Source organism: Boleophthalmus pectinirostris, unplaced genomic scaffold (assembly GCF_026225935.1).
Source record: "Boleophthalmus pectinirostris isolate CB_2022bp ecotype Guang Dong unplaced genomic scaffold, ASM2622593v1 HiC_scaffold_16, whole genome shotgun sequence".
NCBI lineage: Eukaryota > Metazoa > Chordata > Actinopteri > Gobiiformes > Gobiidae > Boleophthalmus > Boleophthalmus pectinirostris.
Window position 1 is genome coordinate 15,025,668 of NW_026571095.1, and position 17,914 is coordinate 15,043,581.

General features: G+C 37.7%; 2 protein-coding genes across 3 annotated transcripts; one reads left to right on the plus strand and one right to left on the minus strand.

Annotated features, from left to right (window-relative positions):
• Window positions 1-7: 7 nt before the first annotated feature.
• Window positions 8-7,385, minus strand: gpsm2 (G protein signaling modulator 2). 2 transcript variants are annotated; one of them, XM_055151662.1, is made up of 16 exons: window positions 7,162-7,385; window positions 6,694-6,723; window positions 5,414-5,748; window positions 3,401-3,622; window positions 3,189-3,324; window positions 2,969-3,108; window positions 2,772-2,895; window positions 2,578-2,693; window positions 2,339-2,494; window positions 2,096-2,204; window positions 1,597-1,726; window positions 1,449-1,525; window positions 1,177-1,365; window positions 940-1,099; window positions 661-851; window positions 8-567 (listed from the first exon to the last, which is right to left on the minus strand). In XM_055151662.1, the coding sequence occupies exons 3-16, from the start codon at window positions 5,479-5,481 to the stop codon at window positions 394-396; spliced, it is 1,992 nt and encodes a 663-aa protein (XP_055007637.1). In that variant the 5' UTR covers window positions 5,482-5,748; window positions 6,694-6,723; window positions 7,162-7,385; the 3' UTR covers window positions 8-393. The 2 variants fall into 2 exon arrangements, with proteins under 2 accessions (XP_055007637.1, XP_020777702.1); XM_020922043.2 differs by lacking the exon at window positions 5,414-5,748.
• Window positions 7,386-7,529: 144 nt separating this feature from the next.
• On the plus strand, window positions 7,530-16,504 carry LOC129408384 (microtubule organization protein AKNA-like). The gene is made up of 21 exons (XM_055151925.1): window positions 7,530-7,915; window positions 8,098-8,315; window positions 8,744-9,876; window positions 9,947-10,021; window positions 10,091-10,166; window positions 11,170-11,291; window positions 11,381-11,440; window positions 11,530-11,663; window positions 11,767-11,953; window positions 12,534-12,682; window positions 13,600-13,764; window positions 13,925-14,063; window positions 14,137-14,228; window positions 14,395-14,588; window positions 14,871-14,955; window positions 15,061-15,231; window positions 15,311-15,414; window positions 15,487-15,612; window positions 15,779-15,872; window positions 15,949-16,117; window positions 16,192-16,504. Exons 2-21 carry the CDS (start codon window positions 8,129-8,131, stop codon window positions 16,342-16,344), a joined length of 3,615 nt encoding a protein of 1,204 aa, XP_055007900.1. The 5' UTR covers window positions 7,530-7,915; window positions 8,098-8,128; the 3' UTR covers window positions 16,345-16,504.
• Window positions 16,505-17,914: the final 1,410 nt, after the last annotated feature.

Consider the following 17,914-nt stretch of genomic DNA (forward strand, 5'->3'; position numbering starts at 1 on the left):
CCAGACGGATAAAATATCTTTTGAAAACAGTCACTTTTCAAACAACACAACCACACAAGTTCACACCAACACTTAGCTACATTAGAGTGCTTTAGCTCAGCTAGCATCTGAGGCTACTGTAAGTGTAACCACCAAAATGTGTTTGGGCGGCAGCAGACAGAATGATTTAAAAATGGACAATGTACAATATATACAAAGATACAAATAGGGCAAAATGAAAATTGGACCAAACTTAATTTCCCTGATATATTGTTGAATGTTAATACAAAACAAAATACTGTAAAACTGGTAATGCTGTCAGTGCTTTGTTTTGTCTTGAGGCCTTCCACCTCATGAAACTCATTCAGTTATTGCAGTCCATCGGTGCCCAGCTGTTCATGTAGTACTTTGAATTTAATTGGAGCTAGGTCTTGTAGTGTTGGTCGACAAAGGCAGGGTTACGCGCTGTTCATCCATACGTTTAGCTTGAGAGCGCATAATGAGACTGAAGAAGTCTTCATCTGGCACAGTTGGCCCACGAGCTTGAGGGGCAGGCAGGGCACAGCGCTGGTCATCCAAACGAGACCCCTGTATGAGAAACAACCGAGTGGTTGCTTTTAAAACTGATGACATTGACATTAACGAAAAGAAAGAAAGAAAGAAGCAGCTAATGGTACATACCTGGCACTTGACTAACATGTCAAAGAAGTCATCATCAGGTTCTGCGTTATCTGCATTGGCCATTAGGTGGCTAAGTACAGCCTGGCTGCCGTTTTGATTCAGCCTCAAACCTGGGAGACTTCCACCTGGAGCTGTAGACTCCTCCAAGCGCCGACCACGTGCAGAGGACACATTTACAGACTCGGACACTGCTACAATTTGGAATTAAGTTGTTAAAAGCATGCGAGTCTTTCTTTAATTAAACAACCATTAAATCTAACTTGTTATAATAAGAATTACATTTTCTCAGGGCTCTGGGTGGTGAGTCTTGGCTACTGTTCAGTGATAGCCTGCTGCCCTTATCCTGGATGGAGCAGCGCTGGTCATCCATGCGGTTGCTCTGAAAGCGACTGAGCAAATCAAAGAAACCCTCATCTCCCAATGTCTCTGGGCTTGAACGCTATGATGTACAAAGAAGGAATAAAAACACTAAATATGACCAAATACATGGTTACTTATGAACAAGGTGGTACGTACCTTCTGAGGTCCCTGCACATTAGTCTGACTCGTATCCAGTGTGTTGCTGGTGTCTTGGAGAACTTTACTAGAACCACCAGACTTGTACTTCTTCCCTCGCAGACGATTAACAAAGAACAACTTAGAGGAGCCCTTTGCCAAAGATGGCTTGGATGGTTTGGTCAGGATATCACTATTCCACTTCTGACCCTTGAGGAGATGAAAACATAATAAAGTTCTATAAAAAAATCACAATCTTATACACAATCAGATACATTAAATACTGTCTTTACATTTGATTTATCAGGGGTGAGAGGCATCAGCTCCAGATTCTCCATGCTGTGTCTTCTGCTCGGTCTGGGTCTGGCTCCTATAATAACATATAATCGATTATTAACTGAGCTACTAAAAAAAAAGCGATAACGCCGTTGATGATTTTACCGTGTGCATTGTTGTCTGCATCTTTGTTGTTTGAGAGAGTTGAGTTATTTGTGCTGTAGCTGAGACCTAGCACCATTTGAAGATCAGACACGTTCATACGAGCGGTCAGTTCCCCGCTTCTGTCCCCTGTCTGGAGGGGTATAAATTAATAATAATTTAATAATACATTTGTCAATATTTTAAATCTTTAAAGGTGCACTGTGTAACATTTCTAGGGGAGGGTACACCACCTGCTTGTCTCTATGGAAAAGTTATTGCTTTGTCTAGAATGTCCCAGTTTAGATTAAACATATCTATCACGAGGGAGACCAGCAAGTTATCGCATTACACTACATTACAATTCAGATCTGTGGAGAGTCACCCCCATTCACAGCAGAAATTATTGTATTTTTGAAAGATAGAAACACCCATAATGAATACAGGTAGCAGACTATCCACCAGAGAAGTTGCACAGTGCTCCTTTAAAAGACATAAATCACACAGCATTGCTCTTACATACCTCTCTACAGATCTCCAGATGTTTCTCTGCAAAGTGCACAGCCTGGTCATGGTTTCCCAGAGCAGTGTGAGCATTTCCTAAGCTCCAGCACGCACGGCCCTCTCCAATCCTTCAACAGCACAAAACAAACGCCGACAAACAACAATTATAAACCTTCTTACTTTAATAGAGATGTTAAGTAACAATTTCAGGCTTATGCAATATGAAGAATATAGTATAGAGTCTTTAAAGTGGAACTATTACCTGTCATTAAGGTCTTGAGCTATGATGAGATGTTTGAGGTGGTAATCTATAGCCCTTTCATAATCCTGCAGAAGTGTGTATGTGTTTCCCAAACTGTAGCAGGCCTGAGCCTCTACAGCGCGGTCCTTCAACTGCCTCGCAAGCTGCAGTGTGCGTCTTAAACACAGAGATATATAACACTCAATATACTGTATCATACAAATGTTATAGTCACTATAAAGATTGTCTTGGAGGCCTACTTGTAATGTTCAGCTGCCACTTCGAACTCCCCCAAAAATATAAAAGCATTCCCTAAATTGCAGTAAGCGCGTCTCTCAGCTGAACGATCTCCAAACTCTTTTGCTATGAGCAGACGCTAAAAACAAATAAGTAAAATCAGACTTTTATGCAAAAATAGTACTTACAAATACAAATATGTATAGTAAAAACAAACCTGTTCATGAGAAGAAACGGCTTTGCGGAAATTTCCCAACAGGTAGTGTGTGTTTCCAAGATTTCCATAGGTTCTACCCTGAGCAGCCCGATCTCCAAGCTCTTTCACTATGGCTAAGTTACCTCTGTAAGTGTACAATGAGGGTTATTTATTTTATTGGTTGGACTTTAATGTCTCACAGGTTCTTTAATGCATACTCATAATATTCTGCTGCTTTCCCAAGAGCTTCCATAACCTCTTCAGGAAAATCACCAGGTTCAGCCCCACTCCAACAGATACTTTTGCCTTTGGCGTGGTACACATTACCAAAGTTATACAGAGCTCTTGCCTGTCCGACCTAACACAAAATAAGAATTTACCATCAGTGCTTTATAAATAATGATAAGAGTAACCATTTCACATATGCGGTTGTCTCACCTTGTCATTAATGTCCCTTGCTATGTCCAAGTGCCTCTGACAGCAGACAACAGCCTCATCAAAGCGCCCCAGAACCTTCAAAGTGTTTCCAAGGTTTCCACTAGCTTTGGCTTCTCCAATAAGGTCACCAATTGTTCTGCAGGATGCACAAGATAAATGGTATCAACAAAATGTCATGCTTTCTTTCCTTGTGGAGTTGCTTCTTGTTGTACCTGGTCAGTGTGAGATCATGTCTGTGAAACTCCAGAGCTTTGGCGTAGTCGTGCAGATGGAAATAGGCATTTCCCAGCTGGCTGTAAATGGCACTGAGCACCTGTAGGTCCTCTGTACCAACCTGAATGGCAGCTTCAAAGAAGGAGACCCCTGCTCTGTAGTCACCCACTTTACAGAGCCGCTCCCCCTCCAGTGCCAGCTCCAAGCAGGAAACCTCCATCCTACAGCACACAACACAACGTTACTTCTTCAACAATCAATGCAGATATTAGCGACAAGTTCAACAATTAAAATACAGTTGTTCCTATGTTCAAAACCTGCTGAAAAGTGAATCCCCTCTACTCTGAACCTACATTTCAAGGCAAAAGCCCTCAAACAGGGAATGCTGTTTAGTTATTTCCTTCCGGCAACAGTGAAAAGAACAATGGGTTTAGCACGGAGTGTTTATTATGGGTGGTCACACATCCTTTTTACCAAACTTTTAGAAATGGTGCTCTGACCTAAATTCAAAGGGCACAATTTAAAAGGTAATTAAAATGATAAAATGACTGGAAAACATATAAAAGAAAAAGTATGCTATCAATTGTTGTGTTTCATTTGTATCCAGTTGTACAAGAAATCAGTTTGTGTGGCCCATTTAAATAATACAGTCAATGTTTGACATAGTTTGTTTACATCTTGCCAAAAAAGTTTGCATACTATTCAAAGCTTTAGTAGAGTCAAACATACACTAAAATTAAAAACTTAACATTAAAGATAAACAATGAAGACATACCACATCACTGATTCATCATTAAGGATGGACTATATATTGGTGTGACTATCAATGGCATTGGGAAGATTTTTTTTTTTGTATTTATCCCATATAAATACATTTTGTTATAAAATCATCCCTAATCATTATAATTTGTGAACAAAGGCTTACATGATGTCCTAAATACAAGCGAAAACAGCTTAGCTTCTCTAAATCATAAATGTTGTTGATGAGGCATTTATCACACAGTTACATGGTGATTATACCAGTCTCTTTATATTTTTTCTATTTATTTTGTATGTATTATTATCATTCATATTTTGCTCTTTGTTATTATAATATATTGTGATGTGTGAGTTACTGTGTCAAAATAATTTCAATAAAGTTTGTCTAAGACTAAGTAACTGAAGTATTACTAGCCTACCTGCTGGCTTTTTGAGCTTTACAACAAGAACAGATTGCACAATTAAGAGGCATCCACCAGCGACTTCAGAATAAACTTCCAGGGTGACCAATTTTCTCTTGTGTATCCATTCAACTTTAAAGTTTCCCACCGCCAAAACAAATATGACTAAATTCTAGCATTCATAAATCAAATAATTAATGCTTTCTTAATGATGGTATCACACAACTCCTTTGACGTCAGATATAAAAATATGCTCCACACATACAATACTGGGATTAGCTTTGCGTACAAGCAAAGGAAACAGCTGATTCAGTATTTGTGAGACTAATCAGCTTGAGTTTCTTTGAGGCTCTCTCTTCTCACCTGGTCACTTCAGATAAGAGCTATAGCATACAGACAGATTACAACTGGCAATTGGCCTTATTGAGACAGTAAAATAAAGTTATATTTATGTTGGTATATCATTATTAAAGTTGGTGAAATATTTCCCCCATGAGAACAGCTGCACTATTCAGACATTTGTGGCCATCAACAAAAGAAGCAGTGATTAATTTTTCAGTACTTCGTAAATATTGAAACAAGAAAAAGAAACCCATCCAATTTGGTGGGTAGCACCTGTTGCTTGGACTATTTACCTGGATTAACAGAGACAGCTGGCTGACAACACTTTTTCACAAGTCAGCTGTGACAAATATACTAAACCAATAAAAGTAAGGATACTACAGTTATTCTGTATAGAATAATTCAAGATTGTTAAACTGAAATAAAGAATTGCCAATCTAGCATTTGCATCATAACTATGAAAAACTATACAATTAACAACTGTTGGGTTGAAACTGAAGAGGTCCCTACCTGTAACGAACATGGAAGGATTGCTCCTCAGGTTGCATGCTAACTACTGTGCCACAACTGGTATCCATTGAAGTGCATAATATGAGAGAAAATCCCAGTTTGGTTCCGTCAAAAAATTTAGCATTTAAAAATTGAAAGTCGAAAAAAAAAAATCACATGAAGTTAGCAAAAACCAGTCTCCATTTCAAAAGCACCGCGTGTGCCCATGTCAAATGTGGACAATAGAAAACACATGGTTGTTTACACAGTAGCGGATTTCTGAGCAGCAGTCCACAGGCCGCATTCATATAGTGTGTGTTTTGCGTCACTGCCTCTCAATCTCCCGTCAGAGGGCTCTGTGGAGAGAACACAAGATGCTGTATGTGAAGCCTCTCTCTGGCCTTATGATGCCATGGCAACACCAACCAAACACCAGCGTGCACAAATGGGACAGGCAGGAAGTGAGGGAACAAGGCAAAAATAAATAGATGGGTACAATCTAATACCATGACTAACTAATGACTAATCTGCATGTGCAAGTCTTAATTAACACAAGGTGAGCTAGTCATGGGAGGAATGTGTACAGCAATTACACAAAGGTAAAAGCACCCAACTCAATTCTCAGTGTAAAGAGCAGCCCACTGAAAAAGAAGTAAAAGAAAAAAAAACAAAAAAAAACATGTTGATGGGATCACCAAGAACAAACAACATATTCAATGACTCAAAATTTTAACATAAGTTCCACACACTAATATATCATACAATATGGTATGCCTTTACATTTATCAAATGACAACAATACAATATTGTAAATGTTAAATTACAACCACTCTGAAGTTAGTTTCATGTTGAACGTATAATGTTGTAATAACTTTATGCCCAGTCTGCTGCATTCTTGGCCACTAAAACACAATTAATTTATACAATGCTCACATTATATATTTTTCTACCACTCTATGGCTACAGGGAGTGTTGTACAAGGTCATTAATAGAAAATCATAATGAAAGAGCAGAAGATATTCATGACAAAGGACTGAACCTAGAAAGACTGGCACAATGAAGACATAAATTTCCTGCACAATCGGTTTTCAACAGTTTGACAACAATAGAGCATTATTTCATTGTACACGTCATATATGTTCTTTGAGCTTTGGACAAGTTGATCCACAAAATGACAAGCTCTCATAGCAAGATCTAAAGATAGAGGCAAGACTCAGCAGAGCACTACCCATGAGCAAGCAAAAGCATATGACAAAACAAAGCAGGGACAGCTTGGGACAGCTCAGCATTTTAGTACCCACCTGTAATTTCTCCACACAAGGACAGGGAGTCTGCCAAAACATACAACAATAAAATCAGACTGGCATCTAGGTACAGAAATAATACCATGCATTTAAACTAGGAAATTTAGAGAACTGTATGGAGCGTTAAATGCACAGGAATATCAAAATAATACTTTAGTTTACGTAAAGGAAAGTTATAACATTTCACAATTGCTTGATAGACCTATCCAGTAGTAACAAGACAAAATGGGTCAATAACAGAACAAACACTAGGCGTTAACCTATGGAATTTATTATTAAATGATGTGAGACATCGTGATGATAGAGACGATAACTCAGATAATGTTAGTACATAGTAATAGTACATAGTAATGTAGTGTCTCTAAAGTTACCAATTCTATGCAATACCAAGCTAGTTAACTCATTGGCTAACTTCATATGATATCCATGGGCTAACTTAGCGGTTAGCAGCTAGGATAAACTTACGTTCGTCGATCCAGTTTGAACAATGGTGATCCCTTTTCTTCTTTTCCTGGCATGCAATTAATATTCAAATCGCTAAGTAAAACGTAAATATCTTATAGTTTGAGGGAACTTCACACTGACCTGTATAAATCTACATCGCATTAACTATCATGTTTTATAAAACTTAAATTTAACTTCGATAAGTCTGGCAGAAGCGATTTGTGTATGTTCCCCTTGTGGCCAATCACAAATGGATATTCAAAGTTAGCCGCGCCCACAATGCGATCCGATACCCAATGGCATTTGAACACAAAAAGATGACGTTACGTTACGCTCCCACAGACTCCACTGAAGTTTACTGAACTGTACATGCCTTCACATTTGTTTGTTTCTTTTTTGTTGATGAAGCAAGAAAAGGTGCTCACTTACGTAAATCAAACTGTACAATACACAATATGTACTATGGTATCTATGCATGTATGTACGTATGTAACATAGTGCCAGGATCATCTGAGCCAACTGTCAAAACTTGTTTTATGATAAAGAATTTACCTGGAAGTTACCGGGATTACTTAGCAACCATGCACCTGTAAGCTCCCATTTTGAGTCCAGACCAGACGTCCAGCGTTTAGCTGTACATTATTAATGATGCCACAGACACAGAACCTGTTCAAGACTCAGTGTGTCACAAAGATAGTGTGTAGGCATGGAGCTACATTCAACAGGCCGTTGAAGTATTTGCATACGTTAGGGTACTGCTGCAGTAGGATTTCAGGTAAGTTTTTTTTTTTTTTTTTTATGAAATTAAAGTACGACTACATAGGTCCTCATGTAGTTAACTGTATTGTGTATTTTTCTGCTCCCACTATGGCTTTTAAAAAGCCTTGTGTTGTTCTCTGACAGGTTGTGTTGCTTGGTGATGAATGAATGCCCTTACCACCTGTAATTGTGAGACAGGTGAATTACGACTAAAGAAGAGACTAGACTAATGGAAGGAGAACCAGGAGTAGTGCGTGATGAGCCAGTGGTGTTATGGGAAAAGCGTATTCAGCAGAGCATCATTGTGGATCTTAGTGAAGATGAGAGTATCCACTTAAGTGATCTGGAGAGTTCCCTGGCTTTTCACATCTCACAGGTAGACTCAGCTCCCTCAGAGGCCAGTGTCCACCTTTCAGGTAAGGCACTATAATTAAGCTGCTATTGCGTTCACAATTTAATGGGGCTAGATGAAGATATAGTGCAAAAAAAGTTAGGGCAGCACATTATATCACACTCAAATTGACTCAAAACAAGCTTGATTTGCTGCAAATCAAATAGCAACCACTGCATATATTTAGATAATAGGATGTCCTCTGCAAAGAACACAATATCCTTTATTTTCATAGGAAAGTCTTGTTGTACCTCAAATTTAAAAATCTACAAACATGTTCTGAAATGCATATGCTTCTTGTATTCATTTATAAGTTAATTTCCAAACACATATGGCAAATCAAATCACAATCTCAATACTTTCTTCAGTCAAAACCTAATTACAACACATAACTGTCATATAAAGATACTTTGGTGCTGATGTATTCTATTCTTTTCTATTTTCTATTTTCAGGAAGTGCAGAAATGTCTGATTATGACAACTCTTCAGAGTCTATCATCAACAGCCACCATGAGGGACATATGAGAAATCACACCAGAAGCAATGAAGTGTGTGTGTCTGTCCTGAGACCAAACACAGCAGTACAGGACGTGCCCTCCCAAAACCTGTATAATGACGACCCAGGGCAGAGCACCAGTGATGAAGACCACGAGGAACTGCCGTATGATGGGGACTTGGGAAGCCTCTACTTTAACCGTGTTGCCCATTCAGACATTAGCCAAGATGGAAGACGATCAAGTTGTAATGATCCAGATTTGCATCATCTCAGTGAACTAATAATAAATGATGCTGGTGAAAAAGAGTTAGCACCAGTCAAGCCCACCATGAAAGCAACAGAAAGCTTAGAGGAAAATGCCAAGGCTAAACAGGATAAAGATTCACATATGGAAAGTGAAGCTTCAGGAAGCATTCCCTTTATCCAGTTGCCTTCAAAAGATGATTTATTACGATCCGGACGCCTCATTGAAGCGGAGACCCTTCCAGAGGTTTCTTTATTAGACAGTATGGATGAAATTCTTTATAGCAGAGCTTCAGTGCACAGCAGCAAGAATAATCCTTGTTACCATGGTTTAACATCAATTAGTAAGAGTAATTATAATAGCTACTCAGAGCAAAAAAGCACTGCAAATGTGAATATGAGTTTATTAGAAACTGAAAATATCATTAAGGATGGTACATCATCTATTGCAGAGATTGTCTCATTAAATTCATACAGTAATAGCTCTAAACATCAAATTATCAGTGAGACTTGGTCAGATGAAGCTGAAGAGGAAATGAAAAATGACAAAGCCCCACTTCTGCGAGCCAGATCGTTTAATGAGATTAAATATGGACAGGGTCAAGTCCACTATCCTCTGCCTGATTTCTCCAAAGTGGCCCCCAAAATAAAAATACCTAAAACTTCCAGAGAATCACTCAAACCAATGCCGCAGCCTCCAAGCAGTATTCACAGAGCCCACTCATCTCCTGACATGTTAGATGTGGTGAGCAGAGTCCTTGAAGATTCAGTATTTACATCAGAGAGACCAAGTGTCTTCATTGAGCCAGACAAATCAGCAATCCCAGCACTTGTGCAGCACCTACAGGTAGAAGTGTTTTATTTTTATATGTAAAATATAACTAATTTATCTTTTTCAATAGTATATTTTTTTTTAGGATAAATATGACAAACTTCTCACCAAATATGCTGAAGCAGAGACTCTCATAGATCGGATGAGACTGGGGACAAAAGTAATATTGTTAGTGTTATTTTTTAATGTACTTCGAGCAAACACATTATTATCTTTTTTACGTCTACAGGCTGCTTCTGCAATACAACTTCGTTTTGATGACAGCCAGAACTACGTAGCTGAAGGATCCATACTTAATCCCTTAGGTTGGTCCGTGTGTGTAATGGCAGGTCTGAACATGTGTCTTGTACATACTACTAGTCAGTATTAGATGCTTTCTAAGGACATCTGGATTCATATTTCACCATCTGAATTATATTGCAAAAATATCAAACTGTATTTATCCTATTCAGATTGAGGTCATGATATTTTGCTAGTGCTAATATTAAAACTATTTTATGCCACTGATACAATAATAACAATAATGAAAAATAATCTTTGTAATCCATTTTTAAGTGTAGTATAATTAAGTCGCATGAGCTGCAACAAATAAATAGCAGAAAAAAAACTATAAATAGCCACAGAAATGACTTTTTCAACCTTTAACAGCTCAAATCTGATCACATACAAAAACACCAAAAATTTCTCGACTTTTCCAAAGAAAATGTACATAAAATAAATTTTGAGCCCCAAAATATATAGTTCCAGCTTTCATATACTGAACGATAAGTTCAGTATATGGCAAGGCAAGTTTATTTGTATAGCACAATTCGTACACAAAATAATTCAAAGTGCTTTACAGAATAAGAAATACATTAAAATCATAATAAAAACAAATAAAAACATAAATAATCATGAAGATTAAAATAAAAAAAGAGAGACATAAATTGGAGAGAAGAGTGCGGAATGAAAACCTTTTTATATGCACAGTTAAACAGAAATGTTTTGAGCCTGGATTTAAACAGCGTCACAGAAGAGGCCTGTCTCACATGTTCAGGAAGACTGTTCCAGGTTTTAGCTGCATGAACCTGAAACGCTGACTCCCCTTGTTTAGTTCTGACTCTGGGCACCAGCAGGAGGCCGGTCCCTGAGGTCCTCAGAGTGCGAGATGGTTCATATGACACGAACATGTCACAGATGTACTTTGGTGCTCGGCCATGGAGAGACTTGTACACAAGCAGAGCTGCTTTAAAGATTGATTAAGATTATTGTAACAGGTCTGGCCCTGAATACAACAGTGCACAAGCCTGCCATTTGTTTGCATTTCAGAGAAATTGGATGCAACCCAGTGTACTGATAATGACGATTCAGTGGACTCCAAAGATGGACCCAGTGATGGTGAATTAATGACGACTGAGCTCTCTAACATAGCCACCCAGTTTATGCAAAATGTATTTCTCATTCATTGTATTACATAATTAACTTATTTATGTTTAAAAGTTTGTAAATATACTGTATCTCAATTTGCTTTTGCACTAAGGTAGATGATTTTAAATATAATGTAAGCAACAAATCAATAAACCTAGAGGAGCAGCAAATGGTGAGTATAGTTTTTAAGCGTGAATAGTCCTATAGCCATTGACTAGAAATGGTTTTATTACATAATAGTCACAAATTGTGTTTTTTCAGATGTTGAGAATTTTGATGGAGGCCCAGGACCAACTGGAAAGAAAATACATAAGTAAGAAAGAAGAGCACAGAGCTTTGGAGATGCAGAAATATATGGGGATTAACAGGAACACTGGCACTTTTGACCCTGACAGGTAAAGGTTACACTAACTTATCGTGTACTTCCTTTTATCATTATTTATTTGTATTTTTTATTTGTTCTTTATGTTTACTGGTTTTGTCTGCTGACTTGTATAGGCTGGTAGAGGGAGGTATTTTCAGATTAGGGATGCTTCTTGAAGATATAAAGGATATGATAGACAAGAATATGTGTGACCAGATTTCACTGCCCCAGTCTTCATCCACTCCAAGATCATTCAATGTCCACATTAGACCACATGTGTTGTGTATGTCTCCACCAACGGCCCCACTGTCTCTGCACGAGGTAACACATTTATAGTCTATTATTATTTCCTCTGTGTCACCCTTTGCATGATTATAAATATTGACACTAAGAAGTGGGATTGTATAAGTCTAAAATTTCTCACCATTTCGTTTTAAATTGTGTAACTTTTCTGGTGGAAGAACGGTTTCCAGGTCAAGTTGTGGAGGGGGTACCTTGCTCTTAGTAAGAATTATTGTTTATTATTGATTTCGTGGAAAAATATTTTGAATAGATGCAAGATCGAAAAGTTTAAGGCCATACTGTAGAACGTTACAGACAGAACGAGAACATCTCCATGAAGACAAGCAGGTAGCAGATCTTCCACCATATATATATATATATATATATATATATATATATATATATATATATATATATATATATATATATATATATATATATATATATATGTATGTATATATATATGTGTATGTGTATGTATATATGTATATATGTTAGTGAAGAGAGACTACAGATTTCACGTATTATAATAAAAATACAAAATGACAATAACCCAAATATATGATTTATGATTAGGTAGTGAATTATTTTTTGAGTCTGACTGCAGCTCACTTTTCAGGATCAGACTACATCTTTTTCTGCTGTGGCCAATGAGATGGAGATCACAACAGAAGCTAGTACAGGTCAGGGGGATTATCAAGTGGAGCAAAATAATGAGCATATTGTTACCGACCATACCGAAGGTAGAGAGTTGCACAGCTACTCATGGTATGTATCAATTTTATTTTATTTGTATTTATACATACTTATATTAGTTATAGTTATATATTTATATTTGTTGTTAAAGGTGCATTGTATAATTTTCAATTGAAGGGTCTGTCAAATGCTTTTCTCCACATAGATGTTATTGGTTTGTCTGGAATGTTTCACCATATGGTATTACAGTTTTCTAGACCAGACTAAACTAGACCAAGTTACAGGTCAGATTTGTGGAGAGGCAACTCCGCTCACAGTCAGAATGCCTGTTTTTCAGTGTATATTTGATTTGCATTTATATAGCCCAAAGACACCCACAGTACTTCACAGTCCTTTACTTTACATTATTCATTCCCTTCACACTAAATGGTGGTAAACTTCTATTATTGCCACAGCTGCCCTGGGGCAGACTGATGAAAGCAAAGCTGCCAATATGCGCTATCGGTCCCTTTGACCATCACTGTCACTCACACACACTCCACTCCTCTTACTAAGCAATATGGGTAAAGTGTTGTGGCTAAGGACACAACTACAGTTTTTGCTTCTGGTGCCCAACTATGGCACCTGGAATTCCCAATGGCCATCCGTCCAAGAACAGCCTAGGCCCGCCCTTGCTTAGCTTCTGAAATCTGACGAGATCAGGCTTTGACAAGCTGGCATGGCCACAATTTTCATGCAGAGCAATGACATATTCATAGAAAAACACAGGTGACAGACCCCCAGTCAAAAAGTTACATGGTGCACCTTTAACATAATATTACATTGCAAACTCTAAAACTGTACGTATTGATATTATTAGTATTGTTTTCTTACATAACATAGCACGTGCTCAGTCTTCCTGTAGCCATATACTGTTTCAGCTGAACCACTGGTGTAAGGTTGCTTCACAATGAGAGACTGTGGCTGCAAGTTTTGTTTGCTTTCCCCAGGTCACCACATGCATTTCAGACAGTGTGTTTGACTTCATCAGAGGAACACAAAGACCAACAAGATGAAGAGTCAGTTTTGACAGAATGGATTCGATACAGTAACATCCTAGCTTACTTTGATTTGACCAAGACCAGTTCCAGGGAAACCTTGCCAATCAGTAGAAGGTTTGTGGATTTTTTTGTGGGCATTTTTGTAAGCCATCATTATTATGTTATTTTTATTTAATTATTTTTATTTTAATTATGCAAGAAATGTGTTGCCATGATGTTGATTTGTGTACATACTATATCAGTATACCCTTGCTGGTCTGTGCCTTTCTTGCAGTACACAGGATAGAGCACAACACCTGGAATCTGATCTGGACAATTGTGTGAGTTTGTCTGTGGAAGTCTCTTGCTCCAGTGAAGATTCTAAAGGTTGTGACAGTGTTCCTGAACCACTTCTCAAAACCTCTGTGTCTCAGGTCAGTCCCCACTAAACTCAGTGCAAAGACTGTAACAACGCTGAGGTAATTGATTTTGTTTTAAATGATACAGAGAAACATGAGCCCAGAGACAGACAGTGGGTTTGGAAGTTCTTACTTGAATCAATTTGCATCTGGCTCTTTCCAGCAAAATCTTAATGAAAGGTAAAAGCAGAGCATTCATATCATTCACTTATGTATTTAATCTGAGGAGCTATGAACGTTCTAGTCTGTTACAATAGGTAAGATCAAAATACAATGTTGTGGGCACATAATTTCAAATATGTATTGTTTCTGCTGATATTTCATTTTTCATTTGTTTGTGTTATAGTTTTCAGTCTCAGAAGGCTCCTATAAGCAGCTCAGATAGTGAGGGTTCATGTTCCAACCTCCAGACAACCATTGAGCCAGTCACCAAAGCCCAAAGAGCTGTGCCTCCTGTAAGGTCAGAACAGCCCGGTGCATCAAATCCAGTCCAGCAGTGCCTCGAGAGCACAACTAAAGAGGCTATATTCAGAGTACAAGGTATATCAATGCATACTGCCATTGTGTCCTTATGCAAGACATTTTCCACTTCCCCTGTGAATGTAGTCTGACTACATAGTGTGAGTGGTGATTGCAGGGGTGCAGATTGGCAGCCCCAAGGCAGTTGTGCCTACAAAAGTAGATTACAATCACGTGATCTGGCTCAAAGAAGATCATATTATTTTTTTGTCTAGTGTCCTGTATACTGTACTGTATACCGGAGTGAATTATTATAGTTAATAATGATGTCCATTGTAAAACTGATATTTGTGGATATTGTAGGTACCAAGCACCACTACATGTCAGAACCTATGCTGGGTAGAATAAACACACAAGGAAGTCCAGTGTATTCCTGTTCTTGTAACAAGTGAGTCATTGGATCTCAGTATGTTACATATAGCAGCACACAATATGCTGCTATATGTAACTTTGTAACTTTATTGCACTTTTTGTTATTCCTCTGAATGGGCAGTGAAGCCATTTTAGCCTTACAATCAGAAGTATCCAGACTAAAGAAAGACATGGAGGAGGGCCTCATTCAGCTACCATACCTCACCGACAAACTTGACTACCTCTCCTCAAAATACAGACACGAGCGTTCAAAGTCAAGATCAAGGAGCCACCAAAGGTTATCTGCAAACAGGTGCACATCTGTCACATTCTGATATTTTACAAAAGACTTTAATTCGTTTGGGATATACTGCTAAATATCTTCTCTACAGCCCATTAAAGTCACCCACTATTGGACTAACCCTGGACAATACCTCCCCAAGTCCTGTCAATTTAGAATGGATGTCTACATACATAGATCCTGCCAGAAACAAAGGTACAATTTACTTGTCCATTTCTAATACAAGCACATCAACGCTGTGTTGACTGCACACATTTTCCTCAACAGACACTGAAGACACAACTGCCTCAGACATGCAGTTTGACTATTCACCTATAGAGGGAGGAAGAGGCAGTGATTTTCTTCATCTTGATTCAGGGCTTCACTCACCAGGAGCAGGGTTATCAAGTAGAGGTATGAAAGCAGCATTTCTTATATATTTCTTTATAAAGAATTTACAACTTATCCTGAGTGAGTTAAAATAAAATAAAAATATTTTTAACATTTTAATACAAATCAAAGATGTAAAAAGTCCTGTTGCTGTTACTGCACTTCATTTTTATGCTTTTATGCTCAACAGGATTTACAGAAAAATGGTCTCCAATTTACTCAACAGCAATCCACAAACCACTTCTCCAGGTCAACTATGGCTCTTCCAGCAGCTTGCCTGCAAGGTTAACTTGTCCCATCACTACAGTACTGCTACTCACTGCTTAAAATGATATTTTACATTGTATAATAATTTTACAGTTATAAATTGAGGGAGTATCCACTACAGCCAGCAGCCTACAATCGGAAGAGGTCCACCCAATCAGACTCTGCCCTTCTGCCCAGCAATGTCTTTTTTCAGCGCACAATGTCTCCTCTCTCTGCACCCTCAAAGTTAGGAGGCAGAACAACCAGGCACAGTCAAAACAAGGTAATATACTGTATAATATAAGTTTGAAACATGTCTATATTAAAAAGAGTCACTGTACATCTCTTGGCAATTAGGAAGAAGACATTCACCGTACTCTTGACAAGGCAATTGAGGTGGCTCATAGCATGAAGAAGACCACAGACCGTATGGCTAAATGTCTGTCCGCCGACTTGGCCAAAGCAAGACAAAAAAAGTTGTACAGGGGCAGAAAGCACCATGATCTCTAACATAGAATTCAACAAAAAAAATGTATTTAAAATACATGGCAGACCATAATGGACATTTTTATGTAATAAAGAGTTGATTTAAATGAAACATTTAAAGAATAGAGATAAAATTGGCAGGTAGTGTAGGAAGGACTTTTTTCTCCCTGTGGAGCATCTTCATGTACTGAGGCATTCTTTATCCCAAAATTATTATTACAGGCACGATCTTTTATCTTTCTTTTATCTCACTGATTCTTATTTCTACACACTAACAATCCTCATAAAAGTAAAAGCATGAATTTCATTTATCACTTCTCATTGTCAAAAGATGTCCTTATGTGATCCTGGTATTTGATCATATCCAAATAACATAAACTTTGTTATTTATCCTTGAAGCCTATGTTTTCTTGGTCTTCAGTGATGTAAGCCTGTGTATCGGGTAAATACAGTTAGATCAAATGTTACTGGATCACACTGGTGTTAGTTTACATTTCAGGAAAATCCCTTTTGTGCTACCTCCACTGTTCCAACTTTATCAAGTATCAACTTTTATCCTTATAGCTAAAAAGCTCACCTGATGCCTCATATATTGCCATCACTGCTCGCCTGTGGGTGCTAGTGTCTTCTTACTGAGTTTCTGTTCCTGGCTTTGTTTGTTCTAAAGCGGTATCGGTATATAAGCATATATAAATATGCCCAAACGACATTTTTAAGCTCTCCATCTAAATCTTCAGTCATTGTCTCTTACAGCCTTTACGTAAACAAAAAGATACATGATTTTATATACATGCACACAAATGTCTGTAGTTCTCAAACTAGAGTCTGTTAATGTATTCAAGCTTTTGAGACTGAGTATCACCACAACAAACCAGATACTGTTTGAACAGCATCAAAATGACTATAAGGATAAATATTGTTTCTACTTAAAAATAAATGAAGACAAAACTGAAGAAAGCCCTGAGTAGCACCAGGGTTAGAAACACTAGCCAAACAATATTTATTGTTACGAAGCTGAAACCCACGAATAGGGTACCTCATTCAAAGAATTCAGAATTTCTGGAGGCATGTCTATATATATTTTTTCATGGATATCTCAGGAAATAGAAAGTGACCTACTTTGTATACAAAACAAGTGTAGCAGTTAACTGACACCAGGTAACACCACTCTATTTGAATACAGTACATAACCTAGGTTATGTGAGGTTGGAGTTTATGCCTTCCAGTAAGACTGTTATAGGTTCTAACCACAGGCCTTTCGACTTACAAGCCATCATACATCACACACGTGTTGTAAATATGTGTAAAATATTACACAATCATTTTTTGTAACAAAAGGCAAAATTTTCAAGTCTGTGCTATTTGGCAAGAAGTCTAGAATATGTGAGCAGTGTAAAATATTGTGACATTTTATGATTTTACATACATTTCTTACTTTTAATTTTTTAATTCTGAAAACATTCTGAATTTCAGTTCTTGAAATGATAAGTATGCATTTTCAATGTGTTTAAAGTTTCAAAATAAACCATTAGTTTATTTTAGGTAGTTGTGTGACTGAAGAGGACAGGGGCAGGCTGTTTCCTATTGTCTTTTC